General features: G+C 48.1%; 1 protein-coding gene across 1 annotated transcript in view; it reads left to right on the top strand.

Annotated features, from left to right (window-relative positions):
• LOC121560310 (voltage-dependent T-type calcium channel subunit alpha-1H-like) overlaps positions 1-20,030 on the top strand; it is a 208,075-nt gene that overhangs the window by 76,744 nt on the left and 111,301 nt on the right. The window contains 2 exon segments of the mRNA XM_045216064.1: positions 16,967-17,118; positions 19,515-19,700. Of these exon segments, the coding sequence (XP_045071999.1) occupies positions 16,967-17,118; positions 19,515-19,700 (338 nt within the window).

Here is a 20,030-nt window from a genome sequence, read left to right as displayed (position 1 = left end):
CTGGCCACACTGCAGTACTACTATAACCCAGACACAGTATACTGTCTCCTACTGGCCACACTGCAGTACTACTATAACCCAGACACAGTATACTGTCTCCTACTGGCCACACTGCAGTACTACTATAACCCAGACACAGTATACTGTCTCCTACTGGCCACACTGCAGTACTACTATAACCCAGACACAGTATACTGTCTCCTACTGGCCACACTGCAGTACTACTATAACCCAGACACAGTATACTGTCTCCTACTGGCCACACTGCAGTACTACTATAACCCAGACACAGTATACTGTCTCCTACTGGCCACACTGCAGTACTACTATAACCCAGACACAGTATACTGTCTCCTACTGGCCACACTGCGGTACTACTATAACCCAGACACAGTATACTGTCTCCTACTGGCCACACTGCAGTACTACTATAACCCAGACACAGTATACTGTCTCCTACTGGCCACACTGCAGTACCACTATAACCCAGACACAGTATACTGTCTCCTACTGGCCACACTGCAGTACTACTATAACCCAGACACAGTATACTGTCTCCTACTGGCCACACTGCAGTACTACTATAACCCAGACACAGTATACTGTCTCCTACTGGCCACACTGCGGTACTATATAACCCAGACACAGTATACTGTCTCCTACTGGCCACACTGCAGTACTACTATAACCCAGACACAGTATACTGTCTCCTACTGGCCACACTGCAGTACTACTATAACCCAGACACAGTATACTGTCTCCTACTGGCCACACTGCAGTACATATAACCCAGACACAGTATACTGTCTCCTACTGGCCACACTGCAGTACCACTATAACCCAGACACAGTACACTGTCTCCTACTGGCCACACTGCAGTACTACTATAACCCTAGACACAGTATACTGTCTCCTACTGGCCACACTGCAGTACTACTATAACCCAGACACAGTATACTGTCTCCTACTGGCCACACTGCAGTACTACTATAACCCAGACACAGTATACTGTCTCCTACTGGCCACACTGCAGTACTACTATAACCCAGACACAGTATACTGTCTCCTACTGGCCACACTGCAGACTACTATAACCCAGACACAGTATACTGTCTCCTACTGGCCACACTGCGGTACACTATAACCCAGACACAGTATACTGTCTCCTACTGGCCACACTGCAGTACTACTATAACCCAGACACAGTATACTGTCTCCTACTGGCCACACTGCAGTACTACTATAACCCAGACACAGTATACTGTCTCCTACTGGCCACACTGCAGTACTACTATAACCCAGACACAGTATACTGTCTCCTACTGGCCACACTGCGGTACTACTATAACCCAGACACAGTATACTGTCTCCTACTGGCCACACTGCAGTACTACTATAACCCAGACACAGTATACTGTCTCCTACTGGCCACACTGCAGTACATATAACCCAGACACAGTATACTGTCTCCTACTGGCCACACTGCAGTACTACTATAACCCAGACACAGTATACTGTCTCCTACTGGCCACACTGCAGTACTACTATAACCCAGACACAGTATACTGTCTCCTACTGGCCACACTGCAGTACACTATAACCCAGACACAGTATACTGTCTCCTACTGGCCACACTGCAGTACTACTATAACCCAGACACAGTATACTGTCTCCTACTGGCCACACTGCAGTACTACTATAACCCAGACACAGTATACTGTCTCCTACTGGCCACACTGCAGTACCACTATAACCCAGACACAGTATACTGTCTCCCTACTGGCCACACTGCAGTACTACTATAACCCAGACACAGTATACTGTCTCCTACTGGCCACACTGCAGTACTACTATAACCCAGACACAGTATACTGTCTCCTACTGGCCACACTGCAGTACCACTATAACCCAGACACAGTATACTGTCTCCTACTGGCCACACTGCAGTACTACTATAACCCAGACACAGTATACTGTCTCCTACTGGCCACACTGCAGTACATATAACCCAGACACAGTATACTGTCTCCTACTGGCCACACTGCAGTACTACTATAACCCAGACACAGTATACTGTCTCCTACTGGCCACACTGCAGTACTACTATAACCCAGACACAGTATACTGTCTCCTACTGGCCACACTGCAGTACTACTATAACCCAGACACAGTATACTGTCTCCTACTGGCCACACTGCAGTACTACTATAACCCAGACACAGTATACTGTCTCCTACTGGCCACACTGCAGTACCACTATAACCCAGACACAGTATACTGTCTCCTACTGGCCACACTGCAGTACTACTATAACCCAGACACAGTATACTGTCTCCTACTGGCCACACTGCAGTACTACTATAACCCAGACACAGTATACTGTCTCCTACTGGCCACACTGCAGTACTACTATAACCCAGACACAGTATACTGTCTCCTACTGGCCACACTGCAGTACTACTATAACCCAGACACAGTATACTGTCTCCTACTGGCCACACTGCAGTACTACTATAACCCAGACACAGTATACTGTCTCCTACTGGCCACACTGCAGTACTACTATAACCCAGACACAGTATACTGTCTCCTACTGGCCACACTGCGGACACTATAACCCAGACACAGTATACTGTCTCCTACTGGCCACACTGCAGTACTACTATAACCCAGACACAGTATACTGTCTCCTACTGGCCACACTGCAGTACTACTATAACCCAGACACAGTATACTGTCTCCTACTGGCCACACTGCAGTACTACTATAACCCAGACACAGTATACTGTCTCCTACTGGCCACACTGCAGTACTACTATAACCCAGACACAGTATACTGTCTCCTACTGGCCACACTGCAGTACTACTATAACCCAGACACAGTATACTGTCTCCTACTGGCCACACTGCAGTACTACTATAACCCAGACACAGTATACTGTCTCCTACTGGCCACACTGCAGTACTACTATAACCCAGACACAGTATACTGTCTCCTACTGGCCACACTGCAGTACTACTATAACCCAGACACAGTATACTGTCTCCTACTGGCCACACTGCAGTACTACTATAACCCAGACACAGTATACTGTCTCCTACTGGCCACACTGCAGTACTACTATAACCCAGACACAGTATACTGTCTCCTACTGGCCACACTGCAGTACTACTATAACCCAGACACAGTATACTGTCTCCTACTGGCCACACTGCAGTACTACTATAACCCAGACACAGTATACTGTCTCCTACTGGCCACACTGCAGTACTACTATAACCCAGACACAGTATACTGTCTCCTACTGGCCACACTGCAGTACTACTATAACCCAGACACAGTATACTGTCTCCTACTGGCCACACTGCAGTACTACTATAACCCAGACACAGTATACTGTCTCCTACTGGCCACACTGCAGACACTATAACCCAGACACAGTATACTGTCTCCTACTGGCCACACTGCAGTACTACTATAACCCAGACACAGTATACTGTCTCCTACTGGCCACACTGCAGTACTACTATAACCCAGACACAGTATACTGTCTCCTACTGGCCACACTGCGGTACCACTATAACCCAGACACAGTATACTGTCTCCTACTGGCCACACTGCAGTACTACTATAACCCAGACACAGTATACTGTCTCCTACTGGCCACACTGCAGTACTGCTATAACCCAGACACAGTATACTGTCTCCTACTGGCCACACTGCAGTACTACTATAACCCAGACACAGTATACTGTCTCCTACTGGCCACACTGCAGTACTACTATAACCCAGACACAGTATACTGTCTCCTACTGGCCACACTGCAGTACCACTATAACCCAGACACAGTATACTGTCTCCTACTGGCCACACTGCAGTACTACTATAACCCAGACACAGTATACTGTCTCCTACTGGCCACACTGCAGTACTACTATAACCCAGACACAGTATACTGTCTCCTACTGGCCACACTGCAGTACTACTATAACCCAGACACAGTATACTGTCTCCTACTGGCCACACTGCAGTACTACTATAACCCAGACACAGTATACTGTCTCCTACTGGCCACACTGCAGACATATAACCCAGACACAGTATACTGCCCCCTACTGGCCACACTGCCGTACCACTATAACCCAGACACAGTATACTGTCTCCTACTGGCCACACTGCAGTACTACTATAACCCAGACACAGTATACTGTCTCCTACTGGCCACACTGCAGTACTACTATAACCCAGACACAGTATACTGTCTCCTACTGGCCACACTGCAGTACTACTATAACCCAGACACAGTATACTGTCTCCTACTGGCCACACTGCAGTACTACTATAACCCAGACACAGTATACTGTCTCCTACTGGCCACACTGCAGTACTACTATAACCCAGACACAGTATACTGTCTCCTACTGGCCACACTGCGGTACTACTATAACCCAGACACAGTATACTGTCTCCTACTGGCCACACTGCAGTACTACTATAACCCAGACACAGTATACTGTCTCCTACTGGCCACACTGCGGTACTACTATAACCCAGACACCGTATACTGTCTCCTACTGGCCACACTGCAGTACTACTATAACCCAGACACAGTATACTGTCTCCAACTGGCCACACTGCGGTACTACTATAACCCAGACACAGTATACTGTCTCCTACTGGCCACACTGCAGTACACTATAACCCAGACACAGTATACTGTCTCCTACTGGCCACACTGCAGACACTATAACCCAGACACAGTATACTGTCTCCTACTGGCCACACTGCAGTACCACTATAACCCAGACACAGTATACTGTCTCCTACTGGCCACACTGCAGTACACTATAACCCAGACACAGTATACTGTCTCCTACTGGCCACACTGCAGTACTACTATAACCCAGACACAGTATACTGTCTCCTACTGGCCACACTGCAGACATATAACCCAGACACAGTATACTGTCTCCTACTGGCCACACTGCAGACATATAACCCAGACACAGTATACTGTCTCCTACTGGCCACACTGCAGTACTACTATAACCCAGACACAGTATACTGTCTCCTACTGGCCACACTGCAGACATATAACCCAGACACAGTATACTGTCTCCTACTGGCCACACTGCAGTACCACTATAACCCAGACACAGTATACTGTCTCCTACTGGCCACACTGCAGTACCACTATAACCCAGACACAGTATACTGTCTCCTACTGGCCACACTGCAGTACCACTATAACCCAGACACAGTATACTGTCTCCTACTGGCCACACTGCAGTACTACTATAACCCAGACACAGTATACTGTCTCCTACTGGCCACACTGCGGTACCACTATAACCCAGACACAGTATACTGTCTCCTACTGGCCACACTGCGGTACCACTATAACCCAGACACAGTATACTGTCCCCTACTGGCCACACTGCAGTACTACTATAACCCAGACACAGTATACTGTCCCCTACTGGCCACACTGCAGTACTACTATAACCCAGACACAGTATACTGTCTCCTACTGGCCACACTGCAGTACCACTATAACCCAGACACAGTATACTGTCTCCTACTGGCCACACTGCAGTACTACTATAACCCAGACACAGTATACTGTCTCCTACTGGCCACACTGCAGTACACTATAACCCAGACACAGTATACTGTCTCCTACTGGCCACACTGCAGTACTACTATAACCCAGACACAGTATACTGTCTCCCTACTGGCCACACTGCAGTACTACTATAACCCAGACACAGTATACTGTCTCCTACTGGCCACACTGCAGTACTACTATAACCCAGACACAGTATACTGTCTCCTACTGGCCACACTGCAGTACTACTATAACCCAGACACAGTATACTGTCTCCTACTGGCCACACTGCAGTACTACTATAACCCAGACACAGTATACTGTCTCCCTACTGGCCACACTGCAGTACTACTATAACCCAGACACAGTATACTGTCCCCTACTGGCCACACTGCAGTACTACTATAACCCAGACACAGTATACTGTCTCCTACTGGCCACACTGCAGTACCACTATAACCCAGACACAGTATACTGTCTCCTACTGGCCACACTGCGGTACCACTATAACCCAGACACAGTATACTGTCTCCTACTGGCCACACTGCAGTACCACTATAACCCAGACACAGTATACTGTCTCCTACTGGCCACACTGCGGTACTACTATAACCCAGACACAGTATACTGTCTCCTACTGGCCACACTGCAGTACACTATAACCCAGACACAGTATACTGTCTCCTACTGGCCACACTGCAGTACACTATAACCCAGACACAGTATACTGTCTCCTACTGGCCACACTGCAGTACTACTATAACCCAGACACAGTATACTGTCTCCTACTGGCCACACTGCAGTACTACTATAACCCAGACACAGTATACTGTCTCCTACTGGCCACACTGCAGTACTACTATAACCCAGACACAGTATACTGTCTCCTACTGGCCACACTGCAGTACTACTATAACCCAGACACAGTATACTGTCTCCTACTGGCCACACTGCAGACATATAACCCAGACACAGTATACTGTCTCCTACTGGCCACACTGCAGTACTGCTATAACCCAGACACAGTATACTGTCTCCTACTGGCTACACTGCAGACATATAACCCAGACACAGTATACTGTATCCTACTGGCCACACTGCAGTACCACTATAACCCAGACACAGTATCATGTCTCCTACTGGCCACACTGCAGTACCACTATAACCCAGACACAGTATACTGTCTCCTACTGGCCACACTGCAGTACCACTATAACCCAGACACAGTATACTGTCTCCTACTGGCCACACTGCAGTACTACTATAACCCAGACACAGTATACTGTCTCCTACTGGCCACACTGCAGTACTACTATAACCCAGACACAGTATACTGTCTCCTACTGGCCACACTGCGGTACACTATAACCCAGACACAGTATACTGTCTCCTACTGGCCACACTGCAGTACTACTATAACCCAGACACAGTATACTGTCTCCTACTGGCCACACTGCAGTACTACTATAACCCAGACACAGTATACTGTCTCCTACTGGCCACACTGCAGTACTACTATAACCCAGACACAGTATACTGTCTCCTACTGGCCACACTGCAGTACTACTATAACCCAGACACAGTATACTGTCTCCTACTGGCCACACTGCAGTACCACTATAACCCAGACACAGTATACTGTCTCCTACTGGCCACACTGCAGTACTACTATAACCCAGACACAGTATACTGTCTCCTACTGGCCACACTGCAGTACTACTATAACCCAGACACAGTATACTGTCTCCTACTGGCCACACTGCAGTACTACTATAACCCAGACACAGTATACTGTCTCCTACTGGCCACACTGCAGTACTACTATAACCCAGACACAGTATACTGTCTCCTACTGGCCACACTGCAGTACTACTATAACCCAGACACAGTATACTGTCTCCTACTGGCCACACTGCGGTACTACTATAACCCAGACACAGTATACTGTCTCCTACTGGCCACACTGCAGTACTACTATAACCCAGACACAGTATACTGTCTCCTACTGGCCACACTGCAGTACTACTATAACCCAGACACAGTATACTGTCTCCTACTGGCCACACTGCAGTACTACTATAACCCAGACACAGTATACTGTCTCCTACTGGCCACACTGCAGTACTACTATAACCCAGACACAGTATACTGTCTCCTACTGGCCACACTGCAGTACTACTATAACCCAGACACAGTATACTGTCTCCTACTGGCCACACTGCAGTACTACTATAACCCAGACACAGTATACTGTCTCCTACTGGCCACACTGCAGTACCACTATAACCCAGACACAGTATACTGTCTCCCTACTGGCCACACTGCAGTACCACTATAACCCAGACACAGTATACTGTCTCCCTACTGGCCACACTGCAGTACTACTATAACCCAGACACAGTATACTGTCTCCTACTGGCCACACTGCAGTACTACTATAACCCAGACACAGTATACTGCCTCCTACTGGCCACACTGCAGTACCGCTATAACCCAGACACAGTATACTGTCTCCTACTGGCCACACTGCAGTACTACTATAACCCAGACACAGTATACTGTCTCCTACTGGCCACACTGCAGTACTACTATAACCCAGACACAGTATACTGTCTCCTACTGGCCACACTGCAGTACTACTATAACCCAGACACAGTATACTGTCTCCTACTGGCCACACTGCAGTACTACTATAACCCAGACACAGTATACTGTCCCCTACTGGCCACACTGCAGTACTACTATAACCCAGACACAGTATACTGTCTCCTACTGGCCACACTGCAGTACTACTATAACCCAGACACAGTATACTGTCTCCTACTGGCCACACTGCAGTACACTATAACCCAGACACAGTATACTGTCTCCTACTGGCCACACTGCAGTACTACTATAACCCAGACACAGTATACTGTCTCCCTACTGGCCACACTGCAGTACTACTATAACCCAGACACAGTATACTGTCTCCTACTGGCCACACTGCAGTACTACTATAACCCAGACACAGTATACTGTCTCCTACTGGCCACACTGCAGTACTACTATAACCCAGACACAGTATACTGTCTCCTACTGGCCACACTGCAGTACTACTATAACCCAGACACAGTATACTGTCTCCTACTGGCCACACTGCAGTACCACTATAACCCAGACACAGTATACTGTCTCCTACTGGCCACACTGCAGTACCACTATAACCCAGACACAGTATACTGTCTCCTACTGGCCACACTGCAGTACTACTATAACCCAGACACAGTATACTGTCTCCTACTGGCCACACTGCAGTACTACTATAACCCAGACACAGTATACTGTCTCCTACTGGCCACACTGCAGTACTACTATAACCCAGACACAGTATACTGTCTCCTACTGGCCACACTGCAGTACTACTATAACCCAGACACAGTATACTGTCTCCTACTGGCCACACTGCAGTACTACTATAACCCAGACACAGTATACTGTCTCCTACTGGCCACACTGCAGTACCACTATAACCCAGACACAGTATACTGTCTCCTACTGGCCACACTGCAGTACCACTATAACCCAGACACAGTATACTGTCTCCTACTGGCCACACTGCAGTACTACTATAACCCAGACACAGTATACTGTCTCCTACTGGCCACACTGCAGTACTACTATAACCCAGACACAGTATACTGTCTCCTACTGGCCACACTGCAGTACTACTATAACCCAGACACAGTATACTGTCTCCTACTGGCCACACTGCAGTACTACTATAACCCAGACACAGTATACTGTCTCCTACTGGCCACACTGCAGTACTACTATAACCCAGACACAGTATACTGTCTCCTACTGGCCACACTGCAGTACACTATAACCCAGACACAGTATACTGTCTCCTACTGGCCACACTGCAGTACTACTATAACCCAGACACAGTATACTGTCTCCTACTGGCCACACTGCAGTACCACTATAACCCAGACACAGTATACTGTCTCCTACTGGCCACACTGCAGTACTACTATAACCCAGACACAGTATACTGTCTCCTACTGGCCACACTGCAGTACTACTATAACCCAGACACAGTATACTGTCTCCTACTGGCCACACTGCAGTACACTATAACCCAGACACAGTATACTGCCTCCTACTGGCCACACTGCAGTACCACTATAACCCAGACACAGTATACTGTCTCCTACTGGCCACACTGCAGTACTACTATAACCCAGACACAGTATACTGTCTCCTACTGGCCACACTGCAGTACACTATAACCCAGACACAGTATACTGACTCCTACTGGCCACACTGCAGTACTACTATAACCCAGACACAGTATACTGTCTCCTACTGGCCACACTGCAGTACTACTATAACCCAGACACAGTATACTGTCTCCTACTGGCCACACTGCAGACTACTATAACCCAGACACAGTATACTGTCTCCTACTGGCCACACTGCAGTACTACTATAACCCAGACACAGTATACTGTCTCCTACTGGCCACACTGCAGTACCACTATAACCCAGACACAGTATACTGTCTCCTACTGGCCACACTGCGGTACTACTATAACCCAGACACAGTATACTGTCTCCTACTGGCCACACTGCAGTACTACTATAACCAGACACAGTATACTGTCTCCTACTGGCCACACTGCAGTACTACTATAACCCAGACACAGTATACTGTCTCCTACTGGCCACACTGCAGTACACTATAACCCAGACACAGTATACTGTCTCCTACTGGCCACACTGCAGTACTATATAACCCAGACACAGTATACTGTCTCCTACTGGCCACACTGCAGTACTACTATAACCCAGACACAGTATACTGTCTCCTACTGGCCACACTGCAGTACTACTATAACCCAGACACAGTATACTGTCTCCTACTGGCCACACTGCAGTACTACTATAACCCAGACACAGTATACTGTCTCCTACTGGCCACACTGCAGTACTACTATAACCCAGACACAGTATACTGTCTCCTACTGGCCACACTGCAGTACTACTATAACCCAGACACAGTATACTGTCTCCTACTGGCCACACTGCAGTACTACTATAACCCAGACACAGTATACTGTCTCCTACTGGCCACACTGCAGTACTACTATAACCCAGACACAGTATACTGTCTCCTACTGGCCACACTGCAGTACTACTATAACCCAGACACAGTATACTGTCTCCCTACTGGCCACACTGCAGTACTACTATAACCCAGACACAGTATACTGTCTCCTACTGGCCACACTGCAGTACTACTATAACCCAGACACAGTATACTGTCTCCTACTGGCCACACTGCAGTACTACTATAACCCAGACACAGTATACTGTCTCCTACTGGCCACACTGCAGTACTACTATAACCTAGACACAGTATACTGTCTCCTACTGGCCACACTGCAGTACTACTATAACCCAGACACAGTATACTGTCTCCTACTGGCCACACTGCAGTACACTATAACCCAGACACAGTATACTGTCTCCTACTGGCCACACTGCAGTACTACTATAACCCAGACACAGTATACTGTCTCCTACTGGCCACACTGCAGTACTACTATAACCCAGACACAGTATACTGTCTCCTACTGGCCACACTGCAGTACCACTATAACCCAGACACAGTATACTGTCTCCTACTGGCCACACTGCAGTACTACTATAACCCAGACACAGTATACTGTCTCCTACTGGCCACACTGCAGTACTACTATAACCCAGACACAGTATACTGTCTCCTACTGGCCACACTGCAGTACTACTATAACCCAGACACAGTATACTGTCTCCTACTGGCCACACTGCAGTACTACTATAACCCAGACACAGTATACTGTCTCCTACTGGCCACACTGCAGTACTACTATAACCCAGACACAGTATACTGTCTCCTACTGGCCACACTGCAGTACTACTATAACCCAGACACAGTATACTGTCTCCTACTGGCCACACTGCAGTACTACTATAACCCAGACACAGTATACTGTCTCCTACTGGCCACACTGCAGTACTACTATAACCCAGACACAGTATACTGTCTCCTACTGGCCACACTGCAGTACTACTATAACCCAGACACAGTATACTGTCTCCTACTGGCCACACTGCAGTACTACTATAACCCAGACACAGTATACTGTCTCCTACTGGCCACACTGCAGTACTACTATAACCCAGACACAGTATACTGTCTCCTACTGGCCACACTGCAGTACTACTATAACCCAGACACAGTATACTGTCTCCTACTGGCCACACTGCAGTACTACTATAACCCAGACACAGTATACTGTCTCCTACTGGCCACACTGCAGTACTACTATAACCCAGACACAGTATACTGTCTCCTACTGGCCACACTGCAGTACTACTATAACCCAGACACAGTATACTGTCTCCTACTGGCCACACTGCAGTACTACTATAACCCAGACACAGTATACTGTCTCCTACTGGCCACACTGCAGTACTACTATAACCCAGACACAGTATACTGTCTCCTACTGGCCACACTGCAGTACTACTATAACCCAGACACAGTATACTGTCTCCTACTGGCCACACTGCAGTACTACTATAACCCAGACACAGTATACTGTCTCCTACTGGCCACACTGCAGTACTACTATAACCCAGACACAGTATACTGTCTCCTACTGGCCACACTGCAGTACTACTATAACCCAGACACAGTATACTGTCTCCTACTGGCCACACTGCAGTACTACTATAACCCAGACACAGTATACTGTCTCCTACTGGCCACACTGCAGTACTACTATAACCCGGACACAGTATACTGTCTCCTACTGGCCACACTGCAGTACTACTATAACCCAGACACAGTATACTGTCTCCTACTGGCCACACTGCAGTACTACTATAACCCAGACACAGTATACTGTCTCCTACTGGCCACACTGCGGTACTACTATAACCCAGACACAGTATACTGTCTCCTACTGGCCACACTGCAGTACTACTATAACCCAGACACAGTATACTGTCTCCTACTGGCCACACTGCAGTACTACTATAACTCCAGACACAGTATACTGTCTCCTACTGGCCACACTGCAGTACCACTATAACCCAGACACAGTATACTGTCTCCTACTGGCCACACTGCAGTACTACTATAACCCAGACACAGTATACTGTCTCCTACTGGCCACACTGCAGTACTACTATAACCCAGACACAGTATACTGTCTCCTACTGGCCACACTGCGGTACCACTATAACCCAGACACAGTATACTGTCTCCTACTGGCCACACTGCAGTACTACTATAACCCAGACACAGTATACTGTCTCCTACTGGCCACACTGCAGTACTACTATAACCCAGACACAGTATACTGTCTCCTACTGGCCACACTGCAGTACTACTATAACCCAGACACAGTATACTGTCTCCTACTGGCCACACTGCAGTACTACTATAACCCAGACACAGTATACTGTCTCCTACTGGCCACACTGCAGTACATATAACCCAGACACAGTATACTGTCTCCTACTGGCCACACTGCAGTACTACTATAACCCAGACACAGTATACTGTCTCCTACTGGCCACACTGCAGTACTACTATAACCCAGACACAGTATACTGTCTCCTACTGGCCACACTGCGGTACTACTATAACCCAGACACAGTATACTGTCTCCTACTGGCCACACTGCAGTACTACTATAACCCAGACACAGTATACTGTCTCCTACTGGCCACACTGCGGTACTACTATAACCCAGACACAGTATACTGTCTCCTACTGGCTACACTGCAGTACACTATAACCCAGACACAGTATACTGTCTCCTACTGGCCACACTGCAGACACTATAACCCAGACACAGTATACTGTCTCCTACTGGCCACACTGCAGTACTACTATAACCCAGACACAGTATACTGTCTCCTACTGGCCACACTGCAGACACTATAACCCAGACACAGTATACTGTCTCCTACTGGCCACACTGCAGTACTACTATAACCCAGACACAGTATACTGTCTCCTACTGGCCACACTGCAGTACTACTATAACCCAGACACAGTATACTGTCTCCTACTGGCCACACTGCAGTCATATAACCCAGACACAGTATACTGTCTCCTACTGGCCACACTGCAGTACTACTATAACCCAGACACAGTATACTGTCTCCTACTGGCCACACTGCAGTACTACTATAACCCAGACACAGTATACTGTCTCCTACTGGCCACACTGCAGTACTACTATAACCCAGACACAGTATACTGTCTCCTACTGGCCACACTGCAGTACCACTATAACCCAGACACAGTATACTGTCTCCTACTGGCCACACTGCAGTACTACTATAACCCAGACACAGTATACTGTCTCCTACTGGCCACACTGCAGTACTACTATAACCCAGACACAGTATACTGTCTCCTACTGGCCACACTGCGGTACTACTATAACCCAGACACAGTATACTGTCTCCTACTGGCCACACTGCAGTACCACTATAACCCAGACACAGTATACTGTCTCCTACTGGCCACACTGCAGACACTATAACCCAGACACAGTATACTGTCTCCTACTGGCCACACTGCAGTACTACTATAACCCAGACACAGTATACTGTCTCCTACTGGCCACACTGCAGTACTACTATAACCCAGACACAGTATACTGTCTCCTACTGGCCACACTGCAGTACTACTATAACCCAGACACAGTATACTGTCTCCTACTGGCCACACTGCAGTACCACTATAACCCAGACACAGTATACTGTCTCCTACTGGCCACACTGCAGTACCACTATAACCCAGACACAGTATACTGTCTCCCACTGGCCACACTGCAGACTACTATAACCCAGACACAGTATACTGTCTCCCTACTGGCCACACTGCAGTACCACTATAACCCAGACACAGTATACTGTCTCCTACTGGCCACACTGCAGTACCACTATAACCCAGACACAGTATACTGTCTCCTACTGGCCACACTGCAGTACTACTATAACCCAGACACAGTATACTGTCTCCTACTGGCCACACTGCAGTACCACTATAACCCAGACACAGTATACTGTCTCCTACTGGCCACACTGCAGTACTACTATAACCCAGACACAGTATACTGTCTCCTACTGGCCACACTGCAGTACTACTATAACCCAGACACAGTATACTGTCTCCTACTGGCCACACTGCAGTACTACTATAACCCAGACACAGTATACTGTCTCCTACTGGCCACACTGCAGTACTACTATAACCCAGACACAGTATACTGTCTCCTACTGGCCACACTGCAGTACCACTATAACCCAGACACAGTATACTGTCTCCTACTGGCCACACTGCAGTACTACTATAACCCAGACACAGTATACTGTCTCCTACTGGCCACACTGCAGTACTACTATAACCCAGACACAGTATACTGTCTCCTACTGGCCACACTGCAGTACTACTATAACCCAGACACAGTATACTGTCTCCTACTGGCCACACTGCAGTACTACTATAACCCAGACACAGTATACTGTCTCCTACTGGCCACACTGCAGTACTACTATAACCCAGACACAGTATACTGTCTCCTACTGGCCACACTGCAGTACCACTATAACCCAGACACAGTATACTGTCTCCTACTGGCCACACTGCAGTACTACTATAACCCAGACACAGTATACTGTCTCCTACTGGCCACACTGCAGTACTACTATAACCCAGACACAGTATACTGTCTCCTACTGGCCACACTGCAGTACTATATAACCCAGACACAGTATACTGTCTCCTACTGGCCACACTGCAGTACTACTATAACCTAGACACAGTATACTGTCTCCTACTGGCCACACTGCAGTACTACTATAACCCAGACACAGTATACTGTCTCCTACTGGCCACACTGCAGTACTACTATAACCCAGACACAGTATACTGTCTCCTACTGGCCACACTGCAGTACTACTATAACCCAGACACAGTATACTGTCTCCTACTGGCCACACTGCAGTACTACTATAACCCAGACACAGTATACTGTCTCCTACTGGCCACACTGCAGTACCACTATAACCCAGACACAGTATACTGTCTCCTACTGGCCACACTGCAGTACTACTATAACCCAGACACAGTATACTGTCTCCTACTGGCCACACTGCAGTACCACTATAACCCAGACACAGTATACTGTCTCCTACTGGCCACACTGCAGTACCACTATAACCCAGACACAGTATACTGTCTCCTACTGGCCACACTGCAGACTACTATAACCCAGACACAGTATACTGTCTCCTACTGGCCACACTGCAGTACCACTATAACCCAGACACAGTATACTGTCTCCTACTGGCCACACTGCAGTACTACTATAACCCAGACACAGTATACTGTCTCCTACTGGCCACACTGCAGTACTATATAACCCAGACACAGTATACTGTCTCCTACTGGCCACACTGCAGTACTACTATAACCCAGACACAGTATACTGTCTCCTACTGGCCACACTGCAGTACCACTATAACCCAGACACAGTATACTGTCTCCTACTGGCCACACTGCAGTACCACTATAACTCAGACACAGTATACTGTCTCCTACTGGCCACACTGCAGTACTACTATAACCCAGACACAGTATACTGTCTCCTACTGGCCACACTGCAGTACCACTATAACCCAGACACAGTATACTGTCTCCTACTGGCCACACTGCAGTACTCACTATAACCCAGACACAGTATACTGTCTCCTACTGGCCACACTGCAGTACTGCTATAACCCAGACACAGTATACTGTCTCCTACTGGCCACACTGCAGTACAACCCAGACACAGTATACTGACCCTACTGGCCACACTGCAGTACTGCTATATCCCAGACACAGTATACTGTCTCCTACTGGCCACACTGCAGTACTACTATAACCCAGACACAGTATACTGTCTCCTACTGGCCACACTGCAGTACTTCCATTAACTGCCAGCCACCATTTTAAAGAACTGGAGGCCTATAACATTGCTCTGTTCATATTACTAAAGTCAAGAGGTTAAAGAATCTTGTTGTTGTTGTTGACATATTTCCCCTCCCTTCCCCTCCCCTCCCCTCCCCTCGCCTCCCTCCCTCCCCCTCCCTCCTCCCTCCCTCCCCTCCCTCCCTCCCTCCCTCCCTCCCTCCCTCCTCCCTCCCTCCCTCCCTCCCTCCCCTCCCCTCCTCCCTCCCTCCCTCCCTCCCTCCCCTCCCCTCCCTCCCTCCCTCCCTCCCTCCCTCCCTCCCCTCCCTCCCTCCCTCCCTCCCCCTAGCCCCAGGAGCTGACTGACATCCTAGAGATCAGTAATCTAGTGTTCACCAGTCTCTTTAGTCTGGAGATGCTACTGAAGCTGCTGGCCTTTGGACTCTTCGGCTATATCAACAACCCATACAACAGTTTTGACAGCGTCATCGTCATCATCAGGTGTGTGTTTCTGTGTTTCCGGGAAATATTTGAATGTAGCATGCACCAAACTTTTTCCAGGATTTAATGCTTGGTGCTAAACTAGCTATAATTTGCTGCTCGATGCTAAACTAGCTGTATCTTGCTGCTCGATGCTAATCTAGCTGTATCTTGCTGCTCGATGCTAAACTAGCTGTATTTTGCTGCTCGATGCTAAACTAGCTGTATCTTGCTGCTCGATGTTAAACTAGCTGTATCTTGCAGCTCGATGCTAAACTAGCTGTATCTTGCTGCTCGATGCTAAACTAGCTGTATCTTGCTGCTCGATGCTAAACTAGCTGTATCTTGCTGCTCGATGCTAAACTAGCTATAATTTGCTGCTTGATACTAAGCTCGCTATAACTTCCTGTTCGATTGCTAAGCTCGCTATAACTTCCTGTTCGATTGCTAAGCTAGCTATAAATTCCTGTTCGATTGCTAAGCTAGCTATAACTTGCTGCTCGATGCTAACCCATAAGGAAAAATAATATATTGATATACATATTGATAAAAATACAAATGTAAAATACAGATATCTAAATGTAAACAATATATACAGCAGTATGTGGACACCCCTTCAAATTAGTGGATTCGGCTATATCAGCCACACCCGTTGCTGACAAGCTTATAAAATCGAGCGCACCGCCGCCATGCAATCTCCATAGACAAACATTTACAGTAGAATGGCCCATACTGAAGAGCTTAGTGACTTTCAGCGTGGCGCCGTCATAGGATGCCCTGCTAGAGCTGCCCCGGTCAACTGATAGGATGCCCTGATAGAGCTGCCCCGGTCAACTGATAGGATGCCCTGCTAGAGCTGCCCCGGTCAACTGATAGGATGCCCTGATAGAGCTGCCCCGGTCAACTGATAGGATGCCCTGATAGAGCTGCCCCGGTCAACTGATAGGATGCCCTGCTAGAGCTGCCCCGGGTCAACTGATAGGATGCCCTGATAGAGCTGCCCCGGTCAACTGATAGGATGCCCTGCTAGAGCTGCCCCGGTCAACTGATAGGATGCCCTGCTAGAGCTGCCCCGGTCAACTGATAGGATGCCCTGCTAGAGCTGCCCCGGTCAACTGATAGGATGCCCTGCTAGAGCTGCCCCGGTCAACTGATAGGATGCCCTGCTAGAGCTGCCCCGGTCAACTGATAGGATGCCCTGCTAGAGCTTCCCGGGTCAACTGTAAGGGCTGTTATTGTGAAGTGGAAACGTCTAGGATCAACAACGGCTCAGCCTTGAAGTGGTAGGCCACACAAGCTCACAGAACGGGACCGCCGAGTGCTGAAGTGGTAGGCCACACCAAGCTCACAGAACGGGACCGCCGAGTGCTGAAGTGGTAGGCCACACAAGCTCACAGAATGACACCGCCGAGTGCTGAAGTGGTAGGCCACACAAGCTCACAGAACGGGACCGCCGAGTGCTGAAGTGATAGGCCACACAAGCTCACAGAATGGGACCGCAGAGTGCTGAAGTGGTAGGCCACACAAGCTCACAGAACGGGACCGCCGAGTGCTGAAGTGGTAGGCCACACCAAGCTCACAGAACGGGACCGCCGAGTGCTGAAGCGGTAGGCCACACCAAGCTCACAGAACGGGACCGCCGAGTGCTGAAGTGGTAGGCCACACCAAGCTCACAGAACGGGACCGCCGAGTGCTGAAGCATAGCGTAGCGCGTCAAGATCGTCTGTCCTTGGTTGCAACACTCTGGAAGCAACGTCGGCACAATAACTGTTTGTTCGGGAGCTTCATGAAATGGGTTTCCATGGCCAAGCAGCAGCACACAAGCCTAAGATCACCATGCGCAATGCCAAGCGTCGTCTGGAGTGGTGTAAAACTCGCCCGCCGTTGGACTCATTCTCTGGAGTGATGAATCACGCTTCACCATCTGGCAGTCTGACGGACTAATCTGGGATTGGCGGATGCCAGGAGAACGCTACCTGCCCCCAATGCATAGAGCCAGCTGTAAAGTTTGGTGGAGGAGGAATAATGGTCTGGGGCTGTTTTTCATTGTTCGGGCTAGGCCCCTTAGTTCCAGTGAAGGGAAATCTTAACGCTACAGCATACAATGACATTCTAGACGATTCTGTGCTTCCAAACTTTGTGGCAAACAGTTTGGGGAAGGACCTTTCCTGTTTCAGCATGACAATGCCCCCCCCGTGCACAACGCGAGGTCCATACAGAAATGGTTTGTCGAGACCCGGTGTGGAAGAACTTGACTAGCCTGCACAGAGCCCTGACCTCAACCCCAGTGGAAGAACTTCACTGGCACAATAGAACGCTGTGCTATACTTTGAAAAGTCTGAATGAATGACTGACGACTGACCAACTAAAAAAGAGTGCTTGCAATTGCCATGACGCTTTCTGTGTTTCTCTCAAAGTGTATGGGAGATCGTTGGGCAGGCGGACGGCGGTCTGTCAGTCCTGCGTACCTTCCGTCTGCTGCGGGTCCTAAAGCTGGTCAGGTTCCTGCCCGCCCTGCGCAGACAGCTGGTGGTTCTGATGAAGACCATGGACAACGTAGCCACCTTCTGCATGCTCCTCATGCTGTTCATCTTCATATTCAGGTATGTAGATACCTTCTGCTGCTCGAGGTCTACATATTCAGGTATGTTGTCAGGTCTTAGATGACTTGATGATACAGTATTAGCTGAATAACTGGAGGCGTGTAGCATTGCATTCCCATTGAGCCTCGTGTCTCATTAATCTATATATCATGTGTGTGTATTTAATGTGTGTGTGTGTGTGTGTGTATATAATGTGTGTGTATATAATGTGTGTATATAGTGTGTGTGTATATAATATGTGTGTGTATATATAGTGTGTGTATATCAATCAAATTCAATCAATCACATTTTATTTATAAAGCCTTTTTTACAGCAGCAGATATCACAAAG

This window comes from Coregonus clupeaformis, unplaced genomic scaffold (assembly GCF_020615455.1).
Source record: "Coregonus clupeaformis isolate EN_2021a unplaced genomic scaffold, ASM2061545v1 scaf0591, whole genome shotgun sequence".
NCBI classification, from domain to species: Eukaryota; Metazoa; Chordata; class Actinopteri; order Salmoniformes; family Salmonidae; genus Coregonus; species Coregonus clupeaformis.
Note: the sequence above shows the minus strand (reverse complement) of the source record. Positions and strands in the feature narration are given on the sequence as shown.